Source organism: Amblyomma americanum, chromosome 3 (assembly GCF_052857255.1).
Source record: "Amblyomma americanum isolate KBUSLIRL-KWMA chromosome 3, ASM5285725v1, whole genome shotgun sequence".
Classification (NCBI taxonomy): Eukaryota; Metazoa; Arthropoda; class Arachnida; order Ixodida; family Ixodidae; genus Amblyomma; species Amblyomma americanum.
In genome coordinates this window covers 29,521,307-29,539,608 of record NC_135499.1, presented here as the reverse complement: position 1 = coordinate 29,539,608, position 18,302 = coordinate 29,521,307, and the positions used below count along the sequence as shown (strand labels likewise).

The 18,302-nt window shown below is 46.3% G+C and overlaps 1 protein-coding gene across 10 annotated transcripts in view; it reads left to right on the top strand.

The window, feature by feature from the left end:
- Lrch (Leucine-rich-repeats and calponin homology domain protein) overlaps window positions 1-18,302 on the top strand; it is a 314,440-nt gene that overhangs the window by 174,632 nt on the left and 121,506 nt on the right. For all 10 annotated transcript variants that reach the window (XM_077657196.1, XM_077657188.1, XM_077657195.1 and 7 more), the window contains 2 exons: window positions 1,666-1,727; window positions 8,950-9,085. In XM_077657196.1, coding sequence (XP_077513322.1) covers window positions 1,666-1,727; window positions 8,950-9,085 — 198 coding nt within the window. The remainder of the gene's footprint in view (window positions 1-1,665; window positions 1,728-8,949; window positions 9,086-18,302) is intronic.

Sequence of the window (18,302 nt, the reverse complement as noted above, 5' to 3'; positions counted from 1 at the left end):
AAGATCACTTTATAGGCATTACATAAAATTTATCGCTTCATAAACAGGGTTGTATAGGCCAAATAGCACTCCATTGAAAGAATGCTGCTGTGCTGCAAATCATAAACGGCTTGGCACTGTCCATGCACTGTCACGAGTGAGTGCTGGTGTGCCCCCCTTGATGAGGACACAGAGCTTTTGTTTAAACATAGAGGCAAGATGCGCTAGACTGTGGGGGCCTTTCGAGCTGAAAGTCTTTCTTTGGTTAGCATGACGGTTAGCAAAGTAGCGTTAAGGATAAAGAAGATGCGAATAGGTTTTATGTCATTAATGGGTGCTGATAGTCTGTTCGTGACCTGTTTTTTGTCTCGTCCATGCCAGGCATTCTAGTGTACTGCCAGGCAGAATATGTGGTTCAGTGGATGCAGTTTTATTTTTGTACGCTTGTCCTTGCCCTTGCATTCCTGCTTGGCTCTCCTGAGTGACTGTGATTAAAACCTCCTTTGAGGCTGCCACCATTAAGAGGACGCTAAGGACAGCTCCATTCAATTTTTGTTCTCTGTAAAAATGAATTCTGTGGCTCCTTCTGCCTCTGCTGATGTTTGTCCAGCAGCAAAAGTCACATTTATTTGAGCTTTAGATTAAGGGGCCCCAAAGAAATTGTGGGCCCCAATGATATGAAAATATATGGAAATGTTTTGTTTCTTTATCTTGGTACTTTTTGGCAGCACTGCGGTCACATATAATAACTGAAACAAACTCAACATACAAGGAATGCTTTTGACCTCTTTTTTTTTATTGTTAGTCACTTGCAGTGCCGTCTAGGCTGAAACGTGCAGCAGTAACTCTCTGAAATGTGATTATTTCCCATTTTGTCTCTGTCTGCATAAATAAAGATTACTGCATGAATAAAAAACTGTGTTGACAGAATGTCAATTCTTAGTGCCCGCTTTTTGGGCCAAAATCATTACCCTGTCTTCGATCATTACCCCCGCACTTTCTGACGTCAGATGCATACTCGGTAAGCCCAACAGCTCTGCAAATATGGAAGCAGTCTAAAAATTTGGCGCGTTTTGTTGCTAATATTTTGTAGTGCGGGCATCTTCAGATAGAGCGAAAACTTCATGTGCCTTTTGTTTGTTGCGGATGTCAGAGGCAGAGTAGCAGCAGCGACGAATCAGTGGTAAAGCGAGAGGCCTCGCTTCCATGGGCGCCTCTATGTTGCCTGAACATAGAGCGGTGTTGGGGCGCACACTATTTTGGCAAAATAACATTCGCTGCTAACGTTAACTCAAGACACAAGGCCTACCTTACATATTGCGCATGTGCATTTTGACACCCTAAACTTCTTGGGGCTCCCTAGTCTAAATCTCCCTGTTTTCGAGAAACTTGGATTTAAAAATTTTTCCTTCACTCTGTTCAAATTCATGACTGAAAAAAGAGTGTGTGATCACCATTTGAAATGGAATGGTGATGTTGCCTAGCCCCTGGTATCTGGGCTCATCTCGGCGAACCGAAGTTTGCTTTCGAGATCAGCACAACACCTGTATTTCATTTATATCCTTTCCTAGCTTATGATAGCTTTGTTTTCAGCAGGAGCAATCTCTTTTCAGTAGAACAGGATCAATACAAACCGAGTGCAGTCGTGCTTACAGTGGTGCTGTTGCTTCTCCTCACCTTGTGCAGAATGGCCCCCCGGAGGTGCTTCACAGTCGTCCAGTGGACCAGCGCGGAGTATCCCCTCCCAGGTGGGTTGTATTCTGCAACCTCAAATTCCATTTTGACAGGATAGAGCTCGCATCGCAGAGAATCCGGCGACGGTGACCGTGAGCAAAAAATTCACAAAAAATTCCCACAGACATAATCTAGGAGGCAGGTGGGCCACCTCGGTCTTGTAACCTCGTGGCGTCATCACAACCTGCCCATCAGATTCTGAGCAAAACTGTGCACCACAGCAGGCAGCAGTTAAATTAACGATTGGTCATGGGGGATTGCTCGCGAAAAGTAACCCGAGGTCGTATAAGCCCCACTGGGGGCAGTAGCTGTTGTTGCAGGGCAGTGGCGCATCGCTTAACCGCTGCACCACTGCGCCAGGAGGAGTGTTAGGACTGCCAGGGATCTATGAATGTTATCTAGGGAATGACCGGTTCCGCATATATGGGCAATAAATAGCCCATACATGATATTGCTTCATATCCTTAAGGCGGAGCTTAAATGTCCCCTCCAATTTTTACTAGCTCCCAATGGGCAATAAAACATCCCTGGACGTCGGGCATATGCCTAGGACTTCAGCTGGACATCCAAGGGAGTTTTAATGCTAGAGAATTACTTGGCTCATTGTGCGAAAACCCCGCCGTCATCAGAAACCGATAGCAGGTACATGTGGCAGAAACCGAGCACACGACTGACGTCGTTACCCCTCTTGTAGCAATAGGCCATTGGCGTTCACTGGGTTCATTGGTGCTGGCAGCGTTGTGGCAGAAAGTGGAACTGGAGCAAAAGGCTGCGGGTGGTCATTGGGCTCATTGGTGGTGACACTGTTGATGACTTAGTTGATTTTGATGAAAGGAAAGGCGCATAACTGGCTCCCTGTGTCAGTAGACACCTCAGTCGCAGTTTGAGTAGGTGGTGGTGGTGAGTGAGGGATATACGCTTCATGTGTTGGCATTGACAATGTTGTGGCAGAAACGCGGCACTGGGGGAATAGGCTGCTGGTGTTCCTTCTGATCACTGGCGTTGGCTTTGACAGTGTTATAGACTCCACTGATTTTGAGGAAGGAAAGGTGCATAACTGTCTCCCTAGGTCAGTGGACACCTCAATTGCGCTTTGAGATATGTGGGGGTGTTAATGGAGAGATATGCAGTGTGAACTCAGCGACAAGTAATGCTCTCTCACTTGCACATCATAAGAACTGCTTAGGTGCCCTATAAGTTTAGTGCCCTTTGGGCTGTGAAGGCCGGGATTCTCGGTTCTGTGGGGATGTTGTCGGGGTTATAGCGCACCGGGTGAAACGAGTTGTAGTGGTTGATCGGAATTGAGTGACGTCATCCATACCATGACAACGCACGTGCTGATTTGCTGAACACACAAAAGCAGACAAAGGCATCCTGTCCGGAGCCACAAAACATTCCGACTGGCATCGGCATTTGGCACCATTCCAGGTGTCGCTGGAATTTGAATTACAGTCGAACCCCGCAATAACGAAACCGCCGGTGAAGGAAAACTTTTTCGTTCTCGCGAGAATTTCGCTGTTGCGAAAATGGACAAATAAGCACACCCATTACTTTCCAGAACCAAAATTTAATGAAAAAAGTGCCTTATTTTGCTCTGCTTCACAGCTTGATAAGCTATGCATAGCTTCGTCATCGTTGTGGTCGCCGAGGAAAGTGCGGATAACATCAAAAGCGTCAAGCACATCACGCGAGCTTATTTGTCTTCCTTGTGCTTGGTTTTCGCCATCCCCGTCATCACTCTCTTCATTTCCTTTGAGCACACTGTCGACAATAGCGTCGTTGCTGAATTCCTCATCGCATGATCAAGTAGGCGTTCGCACACAAAAAGTCATCCAGTTGAACAGCGTCTGGTACCATTGCATCGACGCTGCGAAGCGCATCCCTTGCTTCGGTTAGGGGCTGCAGATCGTCACCGCTTGCAGGAACACTCGCTTCCGGTTCTGGCAAGGCGTGCTGACCAGCCGCGAAACCGGCATGCCTGAAACAGTTCTGGACAAGGGTGGCCGAAGTAGCAATCCACGCCCTGGCAAGCATCTTTGACGAGTTGACGAGCTACAGTGTGATAGCTGAAGATTCACCGGACGAACCGTTGCCCGAACATAGCACCATTTAGGTGCGTGCCTCGAGCCGCGTTTCGTGTTGTCGGCAGTGACGGCAGAAGCGCAGACATGCAGCGTTCGAGACTCCCTTTGCGCAGCATCCGCAACTGAATGGAAGTTTGGTCAGCACTGTCAAAGAACGAGCATGCCTCGCTTTTGCGATAGAGACGGTAGTAATTGAGGCAGTCGTGAAGTACATTTCAGGGAGCCAAGGAGCCTACTTGGCAATGTGTGCCACCTTGGGTGTGCATCATGGTGCCCTTGCCGTCCAGAGGGCTCAAGAAAAGGACCAAGAACACCTGAAGAAGGCATTCAAAGCCCACCAAACAAAGAGGCAAAGGTGCTAAAAGCAATTGTGGGCTTCTACCACTTTTTTTGTCACACCAGGCTTTCTGCAAGTTGGGTTCAAATAAAAATTTGTAATCTCAAAACTACTCAAGATATATCAATGAAACTTTGTATTAAGTCATTCACCACACTTCCCAATAACCGTGCCAAATTTCATTGCTCCACTACGAAAAATAAGGAATTTCACTCCGATGCCCACCTCCCCCCTTAAAGCACCATGGCATCTTGCTCCGGCCGATCACCAGGAGGGGACGCTTGTTGGATCCCTCTGTTTTAGCACAAAAGAATGGTGGCCCGCTTTTAGCGCGACAGCATTAAGTCTCAGCAAAGGCACTGTCTTCGGCGCTGGTGGTGTTGGCCCTGAGCAAAAAATCCCAAAAGCATTAATAAATAAAACCGAGTAGGAAATAGGTGGAGTTGGAGAATTGAACCAGGGCCTCTGGAGTGCCAGACAAGCACACTAACCAGCTGGATGGTTTGGAATGAACAAAGGTGTTTCTTGTAGGGGTGGTGTGGGTGTCCAGTGAGAAATGTTAGGCAAGCGTCTCCTTTCCTTAAAACCAATTTTCATTTTATTTTCCTTCTCTTAGGGCTGGGTTTGGTATCCCCCAAGATAAGTGAGACAGGCGTCCTTTCCTTAAATTGTCCAATGGGCCAGGTGTCGAACTGAATGGAGTCCACTGCCTTCTGTTCCCTGGACTCCTTGGCAATGTTGCAACACGCGTCTCGCTCTTATAGAGCAAGCTTAACTCTTTCGCTACTGTGGAAATATAGACGATGTGGAGTGTACTGAAAGAAAGTTTTTTTTCACAAGAAGTAACAAACCCAGCGCATATTGCGACACATGAAATTGTAGCTTATTAGTTACACTTCTGAATGAAACAAACAGCAGAGTCGTGTGTGCAGAAGTACTTGAACATTTATTAGTCAAATGTGGCAAAAACACGGAAAAGGTATGCAGAAAAAAACAAATTACCGGCTGAACTAAACACGAACTTGATTAGAGGAAAACTGGAATATACAAACTGGTTCACATGTTCGTAGCTGTCATTCCTCCAAGTGTCAGCTCTGAGGAAAAATTATTGCACTTTCTACAGCCAGTCAAGTCAGCGGTCTTGACTGTTGCGCCACTGTGAAAAGCAATCACGTGAAGATATGAATCAGAGGTAGACTTGGCAGGTGCTGCACACAACGTTTGATCTTTGTTCATGTTTTGTTCTCTGATAGCAGAGCTTGCAGTTCCTTCTTTTTCCCATTTTTTTTTCGGTTGGTGACGAAATAGGAATAGTACAACGCAACCATAAAATGTGGTGGACACGGGATTGCAAAGAAGCAAAAAAACAACAAAATAAAGCTTGGGGTATATTTCGCCGATACCCCACACAGGAGAACCTTATAAACTTTAGAAAAGCAAGAGCAAAAGTGCGGTACATACGTCGAAATGCCGAAAAATCATCCTGGCAGCGTTTCATTTCCTCGATAAACAGCCAAGTCTCTCTTGGAAAAAAATGTGGGAGGCAGTACACAAAATGGATGGTCGCTACTATTCATTCACAGTTCCTCTGCTGACAGCCCCTGGTGTACAGACAAATATAAAAGAACAAGCAGACATATTAGGTGAACATTTTTTCACTGTATCTAGTTCCTCTAACTATACAGAATCATTTTTAAAATATAAAGACACATCCGAAAAAGAAAGACTGCCAATAAAGGGCAGTGCTCACGAAGCATATAATAGCCCATTTACACTACAAGAAATTAACAGTGTACTTTCTTCGGGTAAACAGACTGCACCAGGACCAGATGAAGTCCATTACGAAATGCTTGCCCACCTGTCCGAACACGCTGTAGACTAGCTTCTGAAATTTTTTAACAAAATATGGTTATCAGGAGAGGTTCTAGAGGCATGGAAAAAAGCCATTATTGTACCGTTCTTGAAGCCGGGAAAAGCACCTCCCTCCCCTGGCAATTACAGGCCTATAGCCCTAACAAGCGTACTTGCCAAATCCTTCGAAAGAGTCCTTAACATTAGATTAATGTTTATATTACAATCCTGTGATCTTCTTGACATCCATCAGTGTGGGTTTAAAAAGGCGTGCTCTACAACCGACCATCTAGTCCGTCTAGAGAACACAGTCCGAGAAGCATTTATACACGAGCAACACTGCCTTGCGGTCTTTTTCGATTTAGAGAAAGCCTATGACACCACATGGAGGTTTGGCATACTGCGGGACCTTGCAAACCTCGGAATCCGTGGTAGAATGCTAAAATGCTTGAGTGACTTTTTGACCACCCGTTCATTTCAAGTACGCCTGGGTGCCACGCTTTTTAAGAATTTCATTCAAGAGAACGGCGTGCCTCAGGGGTGCATTTTAAGCACCACGCTTTTTATAGTAAAAATAAATTCCCTAGCAAAAATAATTCCAAAGTCTATCTTGTATTCAGTCTACGTCGACGATCTCCAGATTGCTTGCACATCCTCTAGCGTTACATCGTGCGAGAGGCAAATACAGCTGATAGTAAATAAACTAACAACATGGGCAGACAAAAATGGTTTCAAGTTTTCTACGCAAAAGTCAGTAGCTGTTCTTTTCTCACTTAGAAGAGGATTGCACACTTATCCCTCCTTGTATTTAAATGAAATCACACTACCAATTAAAGATGAGTACAAATTTCTAGGAATATTTTATGACAAAAAGCTCACATTCCTACCACACATAAACATACTCAAAAAGAAAGCTTCTAAATCTCTGAATATACTAAAAGTACTTTCACGAAAACACTGGGGTTCCGATAGGACTTGTCTTTTACAGATTCATCGCTCTGTAGTACGTTCTACATTAGATTACGGATGCATAGTTTATGGGTCAGCAAGACAATCGTACCTTAAACGGCTAGACCCAGTACACAATTTAGGCTTGCGTCTTTCCACCGGTGCATACAGGACGTCACCGATAAACAGTCTTTATGTGGAAACCAACGAACCATCACTTACAGAGAGAAGAACCATGCTCACATGCTCGTACGTTTTAAAAATCAGTTCACTATCTAAACATATCTGTCACCAAATAGTCACAAAGTGCCCACCTAGAACACTATTTAACAACAAACCATTAGCTATTAGGCCACTCCTCCTGCGTTTTGAAGATATGTGCAAAAACCTCGACGTAATGGATGCATTACCTGGCATTGCTCGAAGACGTGGTCCACTGCCTCCATGGTTCAATTTTCCTGCAATCTGTGACCTCACTCTTGCATATTTCTGTAAAAAACTAACTCCACAGCAACATATAATACAAGAATGCCGTGCCCTTGAAGAAAAATACAGTAGTTTTACAGAATTTTATACTGATGGATCAAAAACAGATAGTTGCGTAGGAAGCGCAGTGGTGCGAAGGAATTCGGAGCAAATAGTAAGGCTACCACAGTGTTCCTCCATCTTCACCGCGGAGTGCTACGCAGTGTGCATGGCCATAGAAAAAATACTAAGTGAGAACCTCAAAAATGCGATTATTTGCACAGACTCCTTAAGTGTACTTACAGCTCTCCATTCAAAAAGTGCAAGCTCCCCTCAGCTTGGTTTCATCATACACAACATAGTAACTGCCACAGCTCAAGGACAAAATATAAAACTGTGCTCGGTCCCGAGTCATGTGGGAATAAAAGGCAAAGAGAGCAGATGTGTGTGCTGCTAAAGCTCGTGGCAAGGAAATAAAGAAAGTAAATATACCATTTAATGATTGCATGAAATTAGTAGCAAGGAAACTAAGAAAAAAATGGCAGTCGGCTTGGAACAATGAGGTAAATAATAAACTACACTTGGTAAAACCAGTTTTAGGTGAATTTAAGCCGCGTGTGCACCAAGAACGTTTCAAGGAAGTGATCTTATGCCATCTCTGAATAGGCCACACGCACCTTACGCACAACTTCCTACTAACAAAACAAGACAAACCTGTTTGCCAAGAATGCGGAGATGAACTCACGGTTAACTACATTTTATTGTCTTGTGTGGAACTGGAACGACTAAGAAAAACGTATTTTACTGAATTTTATAGTAAATGCATTCCTTTTCATCCCGCACTGCTTTTAGGAGATGATGCAATTGTTGATATATCATGTGTTTTTAGCTTTCTTAATGAAATGGGATTTCTCAAGAGACTCTAAATTTTCTAAATTTTTTACCCACTGGTTTGTTTGAATTTTGGTACACCTCAGCCACTTTCTTATGCCTGAGAAGAAAGCTGAGGCTTTTTTTTTGAATTGGCTGGGAGCCTCGATATCCTTGCGCAGCCAAGGAAAGCTACTGAGGTTACCCGGCTCTCTTTAAAGCTTTTTCTTGTAGCCATTTCTAAAATTTGTGTATGTGTTCACTGGGTAATATTAACGTTTGAGGGCCTCTAGAGCAGGGATGATTCTTACATTTATATAATATTCAACAAAAGGCTTTTCCTATACCTTGTTCTTGGCACATGATGGCCTCTGTTGCCTATGTGCCATAAAACACCACGCACAAAAATCTATATGCATATTCAGAGAGGCATGAAAAACAACTTCACTGGAAGAGGAATGGCAGAAGTTTGTTGCAACTTTTCTGGTGCAGTTGTCTCTCATGCTTTTTCAAAGAGGAGCACTATTCAAACTGCCCAACTATCCATCATGGAGTGTTTTCAGTCAAACCCAATTATAACGAGCAACGTGCAGAGTGCTTTCTGCTTCTTCTGCCCTGCTTGTGGCGTGAGCCACCGGAATGCACAGAACAACGTATCGGGGGTGGTGGTTGTGCATGCAGGCTGAGCAAGGAGGGTGGCCCCCTGCGGCGTGTCCATCAGCAGACTTACCGCGAGTTCAAGGAGGCTCTGCGGCTCCAACGCATGGGCCTGGCCCCACCCCCACCCAGCAGCAGCCCCCCCAGTGCCATGGCTCCGGTGAGTGGTGGGACCTTCTTGTTGGGGGGCTTCACGCACCACAGTCGAAGGTTTTTAATTGGCACCTTGGTTATCTGCATTTTTGAGTGATAATGCCACGTTACACTGATGGCAAGCAGGCATGCAGATGCTCGGAGGAACAGTCTATCCTTCTCGGAAAACTTGCGAATTTAAGAGTGCACTCGGCAGGGGCCAAGTTGGAAATGGCCGTGGTTGCCAGTCATACTGTTCTGTTACTTGGGCATCGCTGTAACGTTCTAGCTAATGCATTCACAATACCAAGAACAGACTCGAGTCACCTCGAGTTAGCATACAGGGTGAATTATGAAAGTGATGCGCATTTTCTGGGAAAAACAGATTTATTGAGGACCTGTACGAATGGTTAAAATTCTTCAAAATAATCTCCCCCTGCATCAATACACTTGTGGAGATGTGTCTGCCATGCCTGGAAGGCACCCTGAAAGTCCTCGACCGAAATGTCTCTCAGGAACATTGCAACATGCTTTTGGATGTTTTCCACGGTCTCCCAGTGCTTTCCTTTCAGCGCTTTCTTCAGTCAAGGAAACAAAAAAAAAAGCCACACGGAGCTAAGTCGGGACTGTAAGAGGGATGGGTGACCACCCGGATGTTGCTCCGGGCCAGGAAGTTGGTACCGATGAAGGACGTGTGTCTGGGAGCATTGTCATGGTGCAGCTTGACCGTGTCTTTGATGCCAGCCCTCACGCGCGTGACCTGGCATTTTAATCTCTTGAGCACCTCCAGGTAAAAGACTGAGTTCACAGTTTCTTCCTGCTTTACAAACTCAAAATGGATGATTCCTCAGGCATGAAAGAGGACAATGAGCATCGTTTTGATGCGAGACGTGCTCATTAGTGGTTTTTTGGTGTGGTGGGATGATTTTGTGTGCCACTCGCTGCTCTGCCTTTTCGACTCTGGGTTATATTCGAACATCCAGTATTCATATCCGGTTATGACAGAGTTAAGAAAGTCCGGCTCATTTTGAATCAAATCCAACAATTCTTGACAGCACAAAACTTGGAAGTTCTTTCTGATCTTCCGTCAACACTTTCAGCACTAGCTTCGTGCAGACCTTGTGCATTTGCAGATCCTCGGTCACTATCCCATTTACCACCGATGTGGACATGTGTAGGGTGTCAGCAATTTGCTGGATGCTCAATCGACGGTCGGAACGCAAAGCTAAGCACACACGATCCACGTTTTCGTTGGTTCTGGTCGTTGTTGGGCGTCCAGAACGGGGTTCGTCGGCGACCTCCTCCCGGCCCTCCTTGAACGCCTTGTGACACCTTCCGGACTGTTACCTTGAAATGCAGTCGTTCTTAAAGGCCTCTTGAAGCATCTGGAATGTTTCGGTTGCATTCTTTCCAAGCTTCGCGCAAAACTTGATAGTGTATCGCTGTTCAAGCGAACGCTCCACAATAATGCCCCAATGAGGGCGCTGTAGGTACTGTGTATAAATAAATAAATATCCCCTCGCACTGCTCAGAGTAAACTGGCAACTAGATGCATTGGCAGGGCAGAACTCTCTCCACATTTCTCGACCGGTTTTACCGTGCTGCTATGGATAGTCGTGTCATAATAAAATTATGCACATTACTTTCATAATGGACCCTGTATGCGCAATATCTTGCCTCATGAGGCAGGCAGAAAATCATAATGCTGTGCCGACAGTATTAAATGAGGACTCCTTAAAAGCAAACAGAGCAGTACCTTGAATCTTTGCCACCCCCCGCCAACTCAGTGCAGAGGCTAAGAAAAATAAAACTGAAAGTTGGCAACTGAGAAAAGACAGGAGACAATCAAACTGCTGCAACCATTAGCAATGAAAAATGGTTTTCGAGTGCATGCCATTCACCACTTGTGGGTGTGCTCATTGTTTCTTGGATATTGTTTGCTATTTTGGAAGTGACTTCGTAGCTGAGCTCATCAATCTGTAGAACCTTTTGTGGGCCTGAGTATCGGCTGGAGATGTTTGTCGCCGAGTTCTTCCTGGCAAATCAGCGTCCACACTCACACACTTGTCACCTGTGTTGTGTTCCATGTCATGTCATTAGATAGTGCCAATCCTGGATATGTCGTACTTGTATATATTTAATCATTTATATCGAACAGCCGATTTTCCCCGTGACAACCCCATGCAAAAAAACTATCACTAGCTGAGCATTCAATGTATCAAATGGCATGCCATGCCCCTGCAAGTGGCACCTCTCCCAAAGGCACTCCCGCGATCACTTTTTGCAAGCGGGGCCGAGCCAGCTGTCAGCACAAGCACTGTAAAACCGCGTGAGAGGTAAATGTGGGGTGTGCTTGATTGTAGCCTTTGGTCTTTTGCACTCATTTTCGACGGGACCCACACTGTCATGCAGTGTGGTCACGTCAGCAGCTTCCCGAAGGCTAGCAGTAGCCCTCATCAGAGACAATGCAGAAACCAACTCTACCTTAATTTTAGTTAGAGATTATTCTATTTATCGTCATCACCACCATCAGCCTGACTACACCCACTTCAGGGCAAAGTTCTCTTCCATGTCCCTTCAATTAACCCTGTCCTTTGCCAGTTGCACCCACCCTATCCCCACAAGCTTCTTAATTTCATCCGCCCACCTAACCTTCTGCCGTCCCCTGCTATGCTTACCTTCTCTTGTAATCCACTCAGTTACCCTTAAGGACCGGTTACCTTGCCTTCGAATCACATGTCCTGCCCAAGCCCATTTCTTCCTCTTCATTTTGAGTAGGATGTCATTAACACGTGTTACCTTACCCACTCTGCCCACTTCCGGTCCCTTAACGTTACACCTATCATTCTTCTTTCCATGGCTCGCTGCATTGTCCTTGACTTAAGTTGAACCCTTTTCTTTAGCCTCTACGCTTCTGCCGCATAGGTGAGTACCGGAAAGATACAGCTGTTGTACACTTTTCTCTTGAGGGATATTGGTGAACTGCCGTTCATGATCTGAAAGAATCTGCCATACGCGCTCCACCCCATTCTTATCCTTCTAGTTATTTCCCCCTCATGATCCAAATCGGCTGTCACTACCTGCGCTAAGTAGACATTATTCCCTTATCACTACGAGCACCTCGCTACCAAATGTGAACTGCTGTTCTCTTACTAGACTGTTGAACATTACTTTGGCTTCCTGCATGTTAATTTTTAGGCCCACCGTTCTGCTCTAAAGCCGCCGCGGTGGCTCAGTGGTTATGGCACTCGGCTGCTGACCCGAAAGACGCGGGTTCCATCCCGGCCACGGCGGCCGAATTTCGATGGAGGCGACACTCTAGAGGCCCGTGTGCTGTGCAATGTCAGTGCACGTTAAAGAACCCCAGGGGGTCAAAATTTCCGGAGACCTTCACTACGGCGTCCCTTATAGCCTGAGTCGCTTCGAGACGTTAAACACCCATAAACCATAAACGTTCTGCTCTGCCTATCTAACTCATTGATTATGATTTGCAGTTCACCTGTTGAGTGACTCAGCAAGACAATGTCATCAGTGAATTGCAGATTGTTTAGGTTTTCTTCATTAACTCTTATCCCCAACTGTTCTCAATTCAGGCCTCGGAATACCTCCTGTAAACAGGTGGTGAATAACATTGGTGAGATCGTGTCTCTCTGCCTCACGCGCTTCCTTATTGGAATTTTACTGCTGACATTATGGAGGACTATGGTAGGTGTGCAGTTGCTATATATGTCTTCCAGTATTTTGACATAAGGCTCTTCTACTCCCTGATTCCGCAATGCCTGTATGACTGCTGAAGTTTCTGCCGAGTCAAATGCTTTCTTGTAATCAATGAAGGTTATATATAGAGGTTGGTCATACTCTGTGCATTTCTCTATCACTTGATTGATAGTGTGAATATGACCTATTGTGGAATAGTCTTTACGAAAGCCTGCCTGATTGTTTGGTTGATTAAAGTCTAAGGTTGCCCTGACTGTATTAGCGATTACCTTAGTAAATCCTTTGTAGGCAACGGACAGCAAGCTGATAGGTCTGTAACTTTTCAAGTCCTTGGCGTCTCCCTTTCCATGAATTGAAATTATATTTGTGTTCTTCCAAGCTTCTGGTACGGTCGAGGTCGTAAGGCATTGCATATGCAGGGTGGCTAGTTTTTCTAGTACAACCTCCCCTCCGTTCTTCAACAGATCTACACAGAGGTTTGTAGCGGTTCTGGTCACCTGATCCTCACCAGCTGCTTTTCCCCTTTGCATTGCTCCTAAGGCTTTCTTTACTTCCTCTTTTGTTACTGGCAGGATGACGCTTTGCTGTGCGCTACTGTTTCTATCATTAACATTCTGATTACATTGGCTACTATATAGATTTGTGTAGAACTCTTCAGCTACATTAACTATCTTATCCATATTGCTAATGACATTGCCCTCCTTGTCCCTTAACACATATATCTAGTTTTTGCCTATGCCTAGTTTCCTCTTCACCGCTTTTAGGCTACCTCCGTTCTTTAGGGTGTACTCGATTCTCTCCATATTAAACTTCCTTATGTCGGCTACCCCTTGCGCTTATTTATTAACTTCAATAGCCCTGCTGGTTCTATTCTGTCTGTAGGGATAGACGATGTCATGCTCTGACGTTTCTTAATCAGATCTTTCATCTGCTGAGATAGCTTGCCGGTATCCTGTCGAACCTTCCTACCGCCTACTTGTACTGCGTACTTCGTAATGATAGCTGTCAGATTATCATTCATTGTATGACCGTCAAGATTGTCTTCCTCAGGTAAAGCTGTATATCTGTTCTGCAGCGATATCCTGAATTCCTCTATTTTCCTCTTACCACTAGCTCGCTAATGGACTTCCTCTTAACTAGCTTCTTCCGTTCCCTCTTCAAGTCTAAGCTAATTTGAGACTTTACCATTCTGTGGTCGCTACATCGCACCTTTCCGAGGACCTCCACACCCTGCACGATACCAGGGTGAGTGCATAGTATAAATAAAGTCAATTTCATTTTTAGCCTCACCATTAGGGCTCTTCCAGGTACACTTCCTGTTCTCTCGTTTGCGAAAGAAGGTAGTCATGATCCGTAAATTATTTCCCCTATCTGCGAATTCTACTAATAACAGTCGCCTGCTATTCCTAGAACCTATCCCATAGTCGCCTACCGCCTGGTCGCCAGCCTGCTTCTTGCCCACCTTAGCATTGAAGTTGCCCATCAGTACCATGTACTGCAATTTTACTTTGTTCATTGCCGATTCCACGTCTTCATAGAAGCTTTCAATGGTCTGGTCATCATGAATGGATGTAGGCGCGTAAGCCTGCACCACCTTCAGCTTGTACCTCCCATTGAGCCTAATTACGATAGCTGCCACCCTCTTGTTAATGCTATAGAGCTCCTCTACGTTACCAGCTTTATACTGATTAACAAAGAATCCCACACCTAGTTCTTGTCTATCCGCTAATCCGCGATAGCGCAGTATGTGCCCGTCCTTTTATTCTGTATAAGCCTCACCTGTCCTCCTAACTTCACCAAGCCCTATGACATCCCATTTAATGCCCACTAGTTCCTCGAACAGCACTTTTTGGCTAGCCTCACTAGATAGGGTTCTAGCGTTAAACGTTGCCAGATTCAGATTCCAATGGCAGCCTGTCCGGAGCCAGAGATTCTTAGCACCCTCCGCTGAGTCACAGGTCTGACCGCCGCCTTGGTCAGTTGCTCTACAGCCACTGAGGGCTTAGGTGTTCAATTTTTTTGTTCATAAAAGGTTGTGGCCAAGTACTACACCTGGGTGGCCAAATCGTGTTCTGGTGAGGGAGTGCGTTGTCGGTTCGGGTCACCGAGATCAGCCCGCACACCATGCCTGCTTATGCAATTCCATCTACGCACGGAGTTTTTTTTCTTTTTTTAAAACTTGGTGGAGAATTGCGCGGCACTGGGATTCGAGCCCCGGTCCTCTTGCACGCGAGGTGGACACTCTACCTCTACACCATCGCTTGCCTATTTATAGTGTAATGGTAATAGGATTACATCTGTTATGATAGGAGGTGACTAGTTCCAAGCACCGTCCTCTGCAGCTGTGATGTGAAGGAGGCTGGTCTAGCGATGCCTAGTAAGCAGCATGCTGTCAACATGCCAGCAGGTGTCGCATCGCTGCATCGAACTATTTTGTGGCCCCTTAGAGTTCAATATATCTAGGATTGACTGTAGTGGTGTCAGGAGTCAGTGCTGCTGGTCTTCTCTGTGCAGCTGGTGAACTGTGTGGCCTTTTCTGCACACAAAATTGTATTTTTCAGGGACATTTGGTGACACAGGATCAAGGTTGGTCGCAAATTTCTGGTCACAAACAAACTTTAATCACTTCGTACGGGCTTTCTCCTGCATCTCGCCTATACATAGGCAAAGAGGACGTAGGGTGGAATGTCACAGGCCTTGTGTTGGGCATCAATATGCATGGCAAGCATGTTTGTCTTGAGTGAGGACGGACGTGGAGATGGCGCCGAGAAAAATAGAATCGTCGTCGGGATCAGCTCGGTTGTCCTCGATAGGAGCACGAGACAGACAGTTGGCATCACTGTGCTTCCTACCGGACTTATAGACGATGGTGACATCGAACTCTTGAAGGCGAAAGCTCCAGCATGCAAGCCGTCCCGAGGGATCTTTGAGGTTCGCCAGCCAACACAGCGAGTGGTGGTCACTGATGACCCTGAAAGGGCGGCCATATAAGTACGGCCAAAATTTGGTCACTGCTCACACAACGGCCAGGCATTCTTTTTCCGTGGTGGAATAGTTTGCCTCAGATTATGACAAGGCCCCGCAGGGGGGCGCCTGCAGCTTGCAGGCGTCGTGACGGTGAGTGGCGACACCGCGGGTTCCCGAGCATCCGCAGGGACATCCCCGCAAGAGGATGATGGTGAACTGTGCATCACCACGGACCCGAGCACCCGCGCCTAGCCGTGCATGGCATTGCCGTGTCCGGGGAAAAGGGGATCCTGGTGGTTGAGCCGATGCCGAGCGTTTGGACCCTTAAGGCCCCTCGGCGGAGGCAACACACCACTTTGGCCCCAGCTTCCTGTAGACGGCACCTCCGGCCTGACCCGACCGGGGGAAATCGGCAGTCGTCTTTTCCTTATCCTCCCCTCCATCTTTTACTTTCTTATCATCTTTCTTACAACTCTCCTGTCTTCTCCTCCTTCCTTGGTTTTTCCTTTTTTCCTGGCGGCTAGGGTTAACCCTGTGTGGCGAACTATCCTGGGTTTCGTCATATTCGGTTATAGCAATGGTGTACAGCTGGCGTGGGCAGGACTTGTTTTCAAGTTCCTGTCCTGTGCCCTAGTTGGGCTCCATGGTGGGTGGCTGGCACCAAGGCCGAAGAACAAAATTTTTTATGGCTTCCTCCCTGCTTAATAATGATCACCCTCTGAAAAGAGGACGGACCGATGTCACAACACAGTTTTTCAGCAAAAAGAAGACAACTTTTCCGAAGTACCACATCGTCCACAGTAAAGAAACAGAAAAGCCAGCCAGTCAAATATCCCCGTTCCTTGTTTCAAGAGTTCTTACAGAGTCCCTGGGCCCTCAGTACAAGGTCACAAAGTTGGCTAGTGGTGACCTCCTCCTCGAACTGCTCGACATAACTCAGATTTCAAAGCTTGCAAACATTGAAACTTTTGGAGATATTCCTTTCTCTGTTACATCGCACAGATCATTGAACACAGTACGTGGTGTCATCTCAGATAATGATTTCCTGCACCTAACAGAGGAAGAGATGCTTGAAGGACTGAACCCTCGGAATGTTACCAAGGTCCACAGAATTACAATCCGCAAAGACAACAAAGAGATTCCGACAAAACACCTGGTCCTGACGTTTGCCTCATGCACCCTACCCCAGTCAATCGAGGTAGGCTATGCAAAAATCTCCGTTCGCCCTTATATCCCCAACCCTAGACGCTGTTTCAAATGCTAGAAGTTCGGTCACGGCTCCCAGAGCTGCCGCGGCCGCAACACCTGTGCTAAATGTGCCTCCAATGACCACCAATCAGACGGCTGCGACGCTGCGCCACGCTGTGCAAACTGCGAAGGCGAGCACGCTGCTTACTCAAGGTCTTGTCCTGCCTGGAAAAAAGAAAAGGAAATCATTACAATAAAGACAAAAGATAATATCACTTTTAAAGAGGCAAGAGAGCGTTATGCAATGTCGCAAGGCACTTTCTCCTTAACACCCCACACAAACTTCGCCGATGTGGTCCGCGGGCACGGCGCATCACACCGGTCTCGGGCACCTGCCCAGTTCACACCTAGTGAGGCTGAGGCAGGGCCATCCGCGCCCCTGGCAGATGCAGCGAGAGCTGCTATGCCACCCCCAACAACAGGCCGGCCGTCCTCCAAGTCGGCAGCCCGCAAGGCTTCCCCTGTTCGGGAGAAGTCTACCACCCCCCTGCCCGCGGGTTCCCCGCGGAACTCCAGCGCCTCCATGGAGGCGATGGATACAAGTCAAAGCTCGCCTCGGTCGCAACGGCGACGGGGCTCTCTTGACCGGAAAAAATAAAAAACCACGATAACAGGCCCTCAACAAGGAGGGACCTGAGGTCTCAAAACACTCCTCCTTAAAATAATCATGGCGTTCCTTATCCACTGGAACTGCCGTGGAATTTTAAATAACTACAGCGATGCAACAGATCTCTTACGCTCTATATCTCCTGTAGCACTGTGCCTTCAGGAGACCAATTTGGGACCTTTACAAAAAATATTTTTAAGAATTATAAAGCCTTTCGCCGTGACCGTGAGCAGGCAGATAGGCTCTCTGGAGGTGTTGCTGTCGTTGTTAAGAGCGGTGTTGCAACACGTGAAATCCAGCTGCAGACGAATTATGAAGCCATTGCAGTCACCGTCATTAGCTTTAAAACAATTACCATATGTTCAGTATACCTTCAGCCACACCTCACAGTAACTCCATGACCTAGAATCACTTTTTAATCAGCTACCAGAGCCATATCTGGTAGTTGGGGATTTTAATGCACACTCCCCTTTCTGGGGGGGTGAACAGACAGACACTAGGGGCCGTATATTAGAAGATTTTATTCTGTGCAATAATGTTTGCCTACTCAATACAGGCAAACCCACATATTGCCCTCCAGCCTCAGGAAAAATGAGTTGCATAGATTTATCGTTTAGCTCTTCTTCCGTTTTTACCGATTTTAAGTGGGATGTTCTCGATAACCCGTACGGAAGCGATCATCTCATGCGTGTTTTATTTGGAGTCA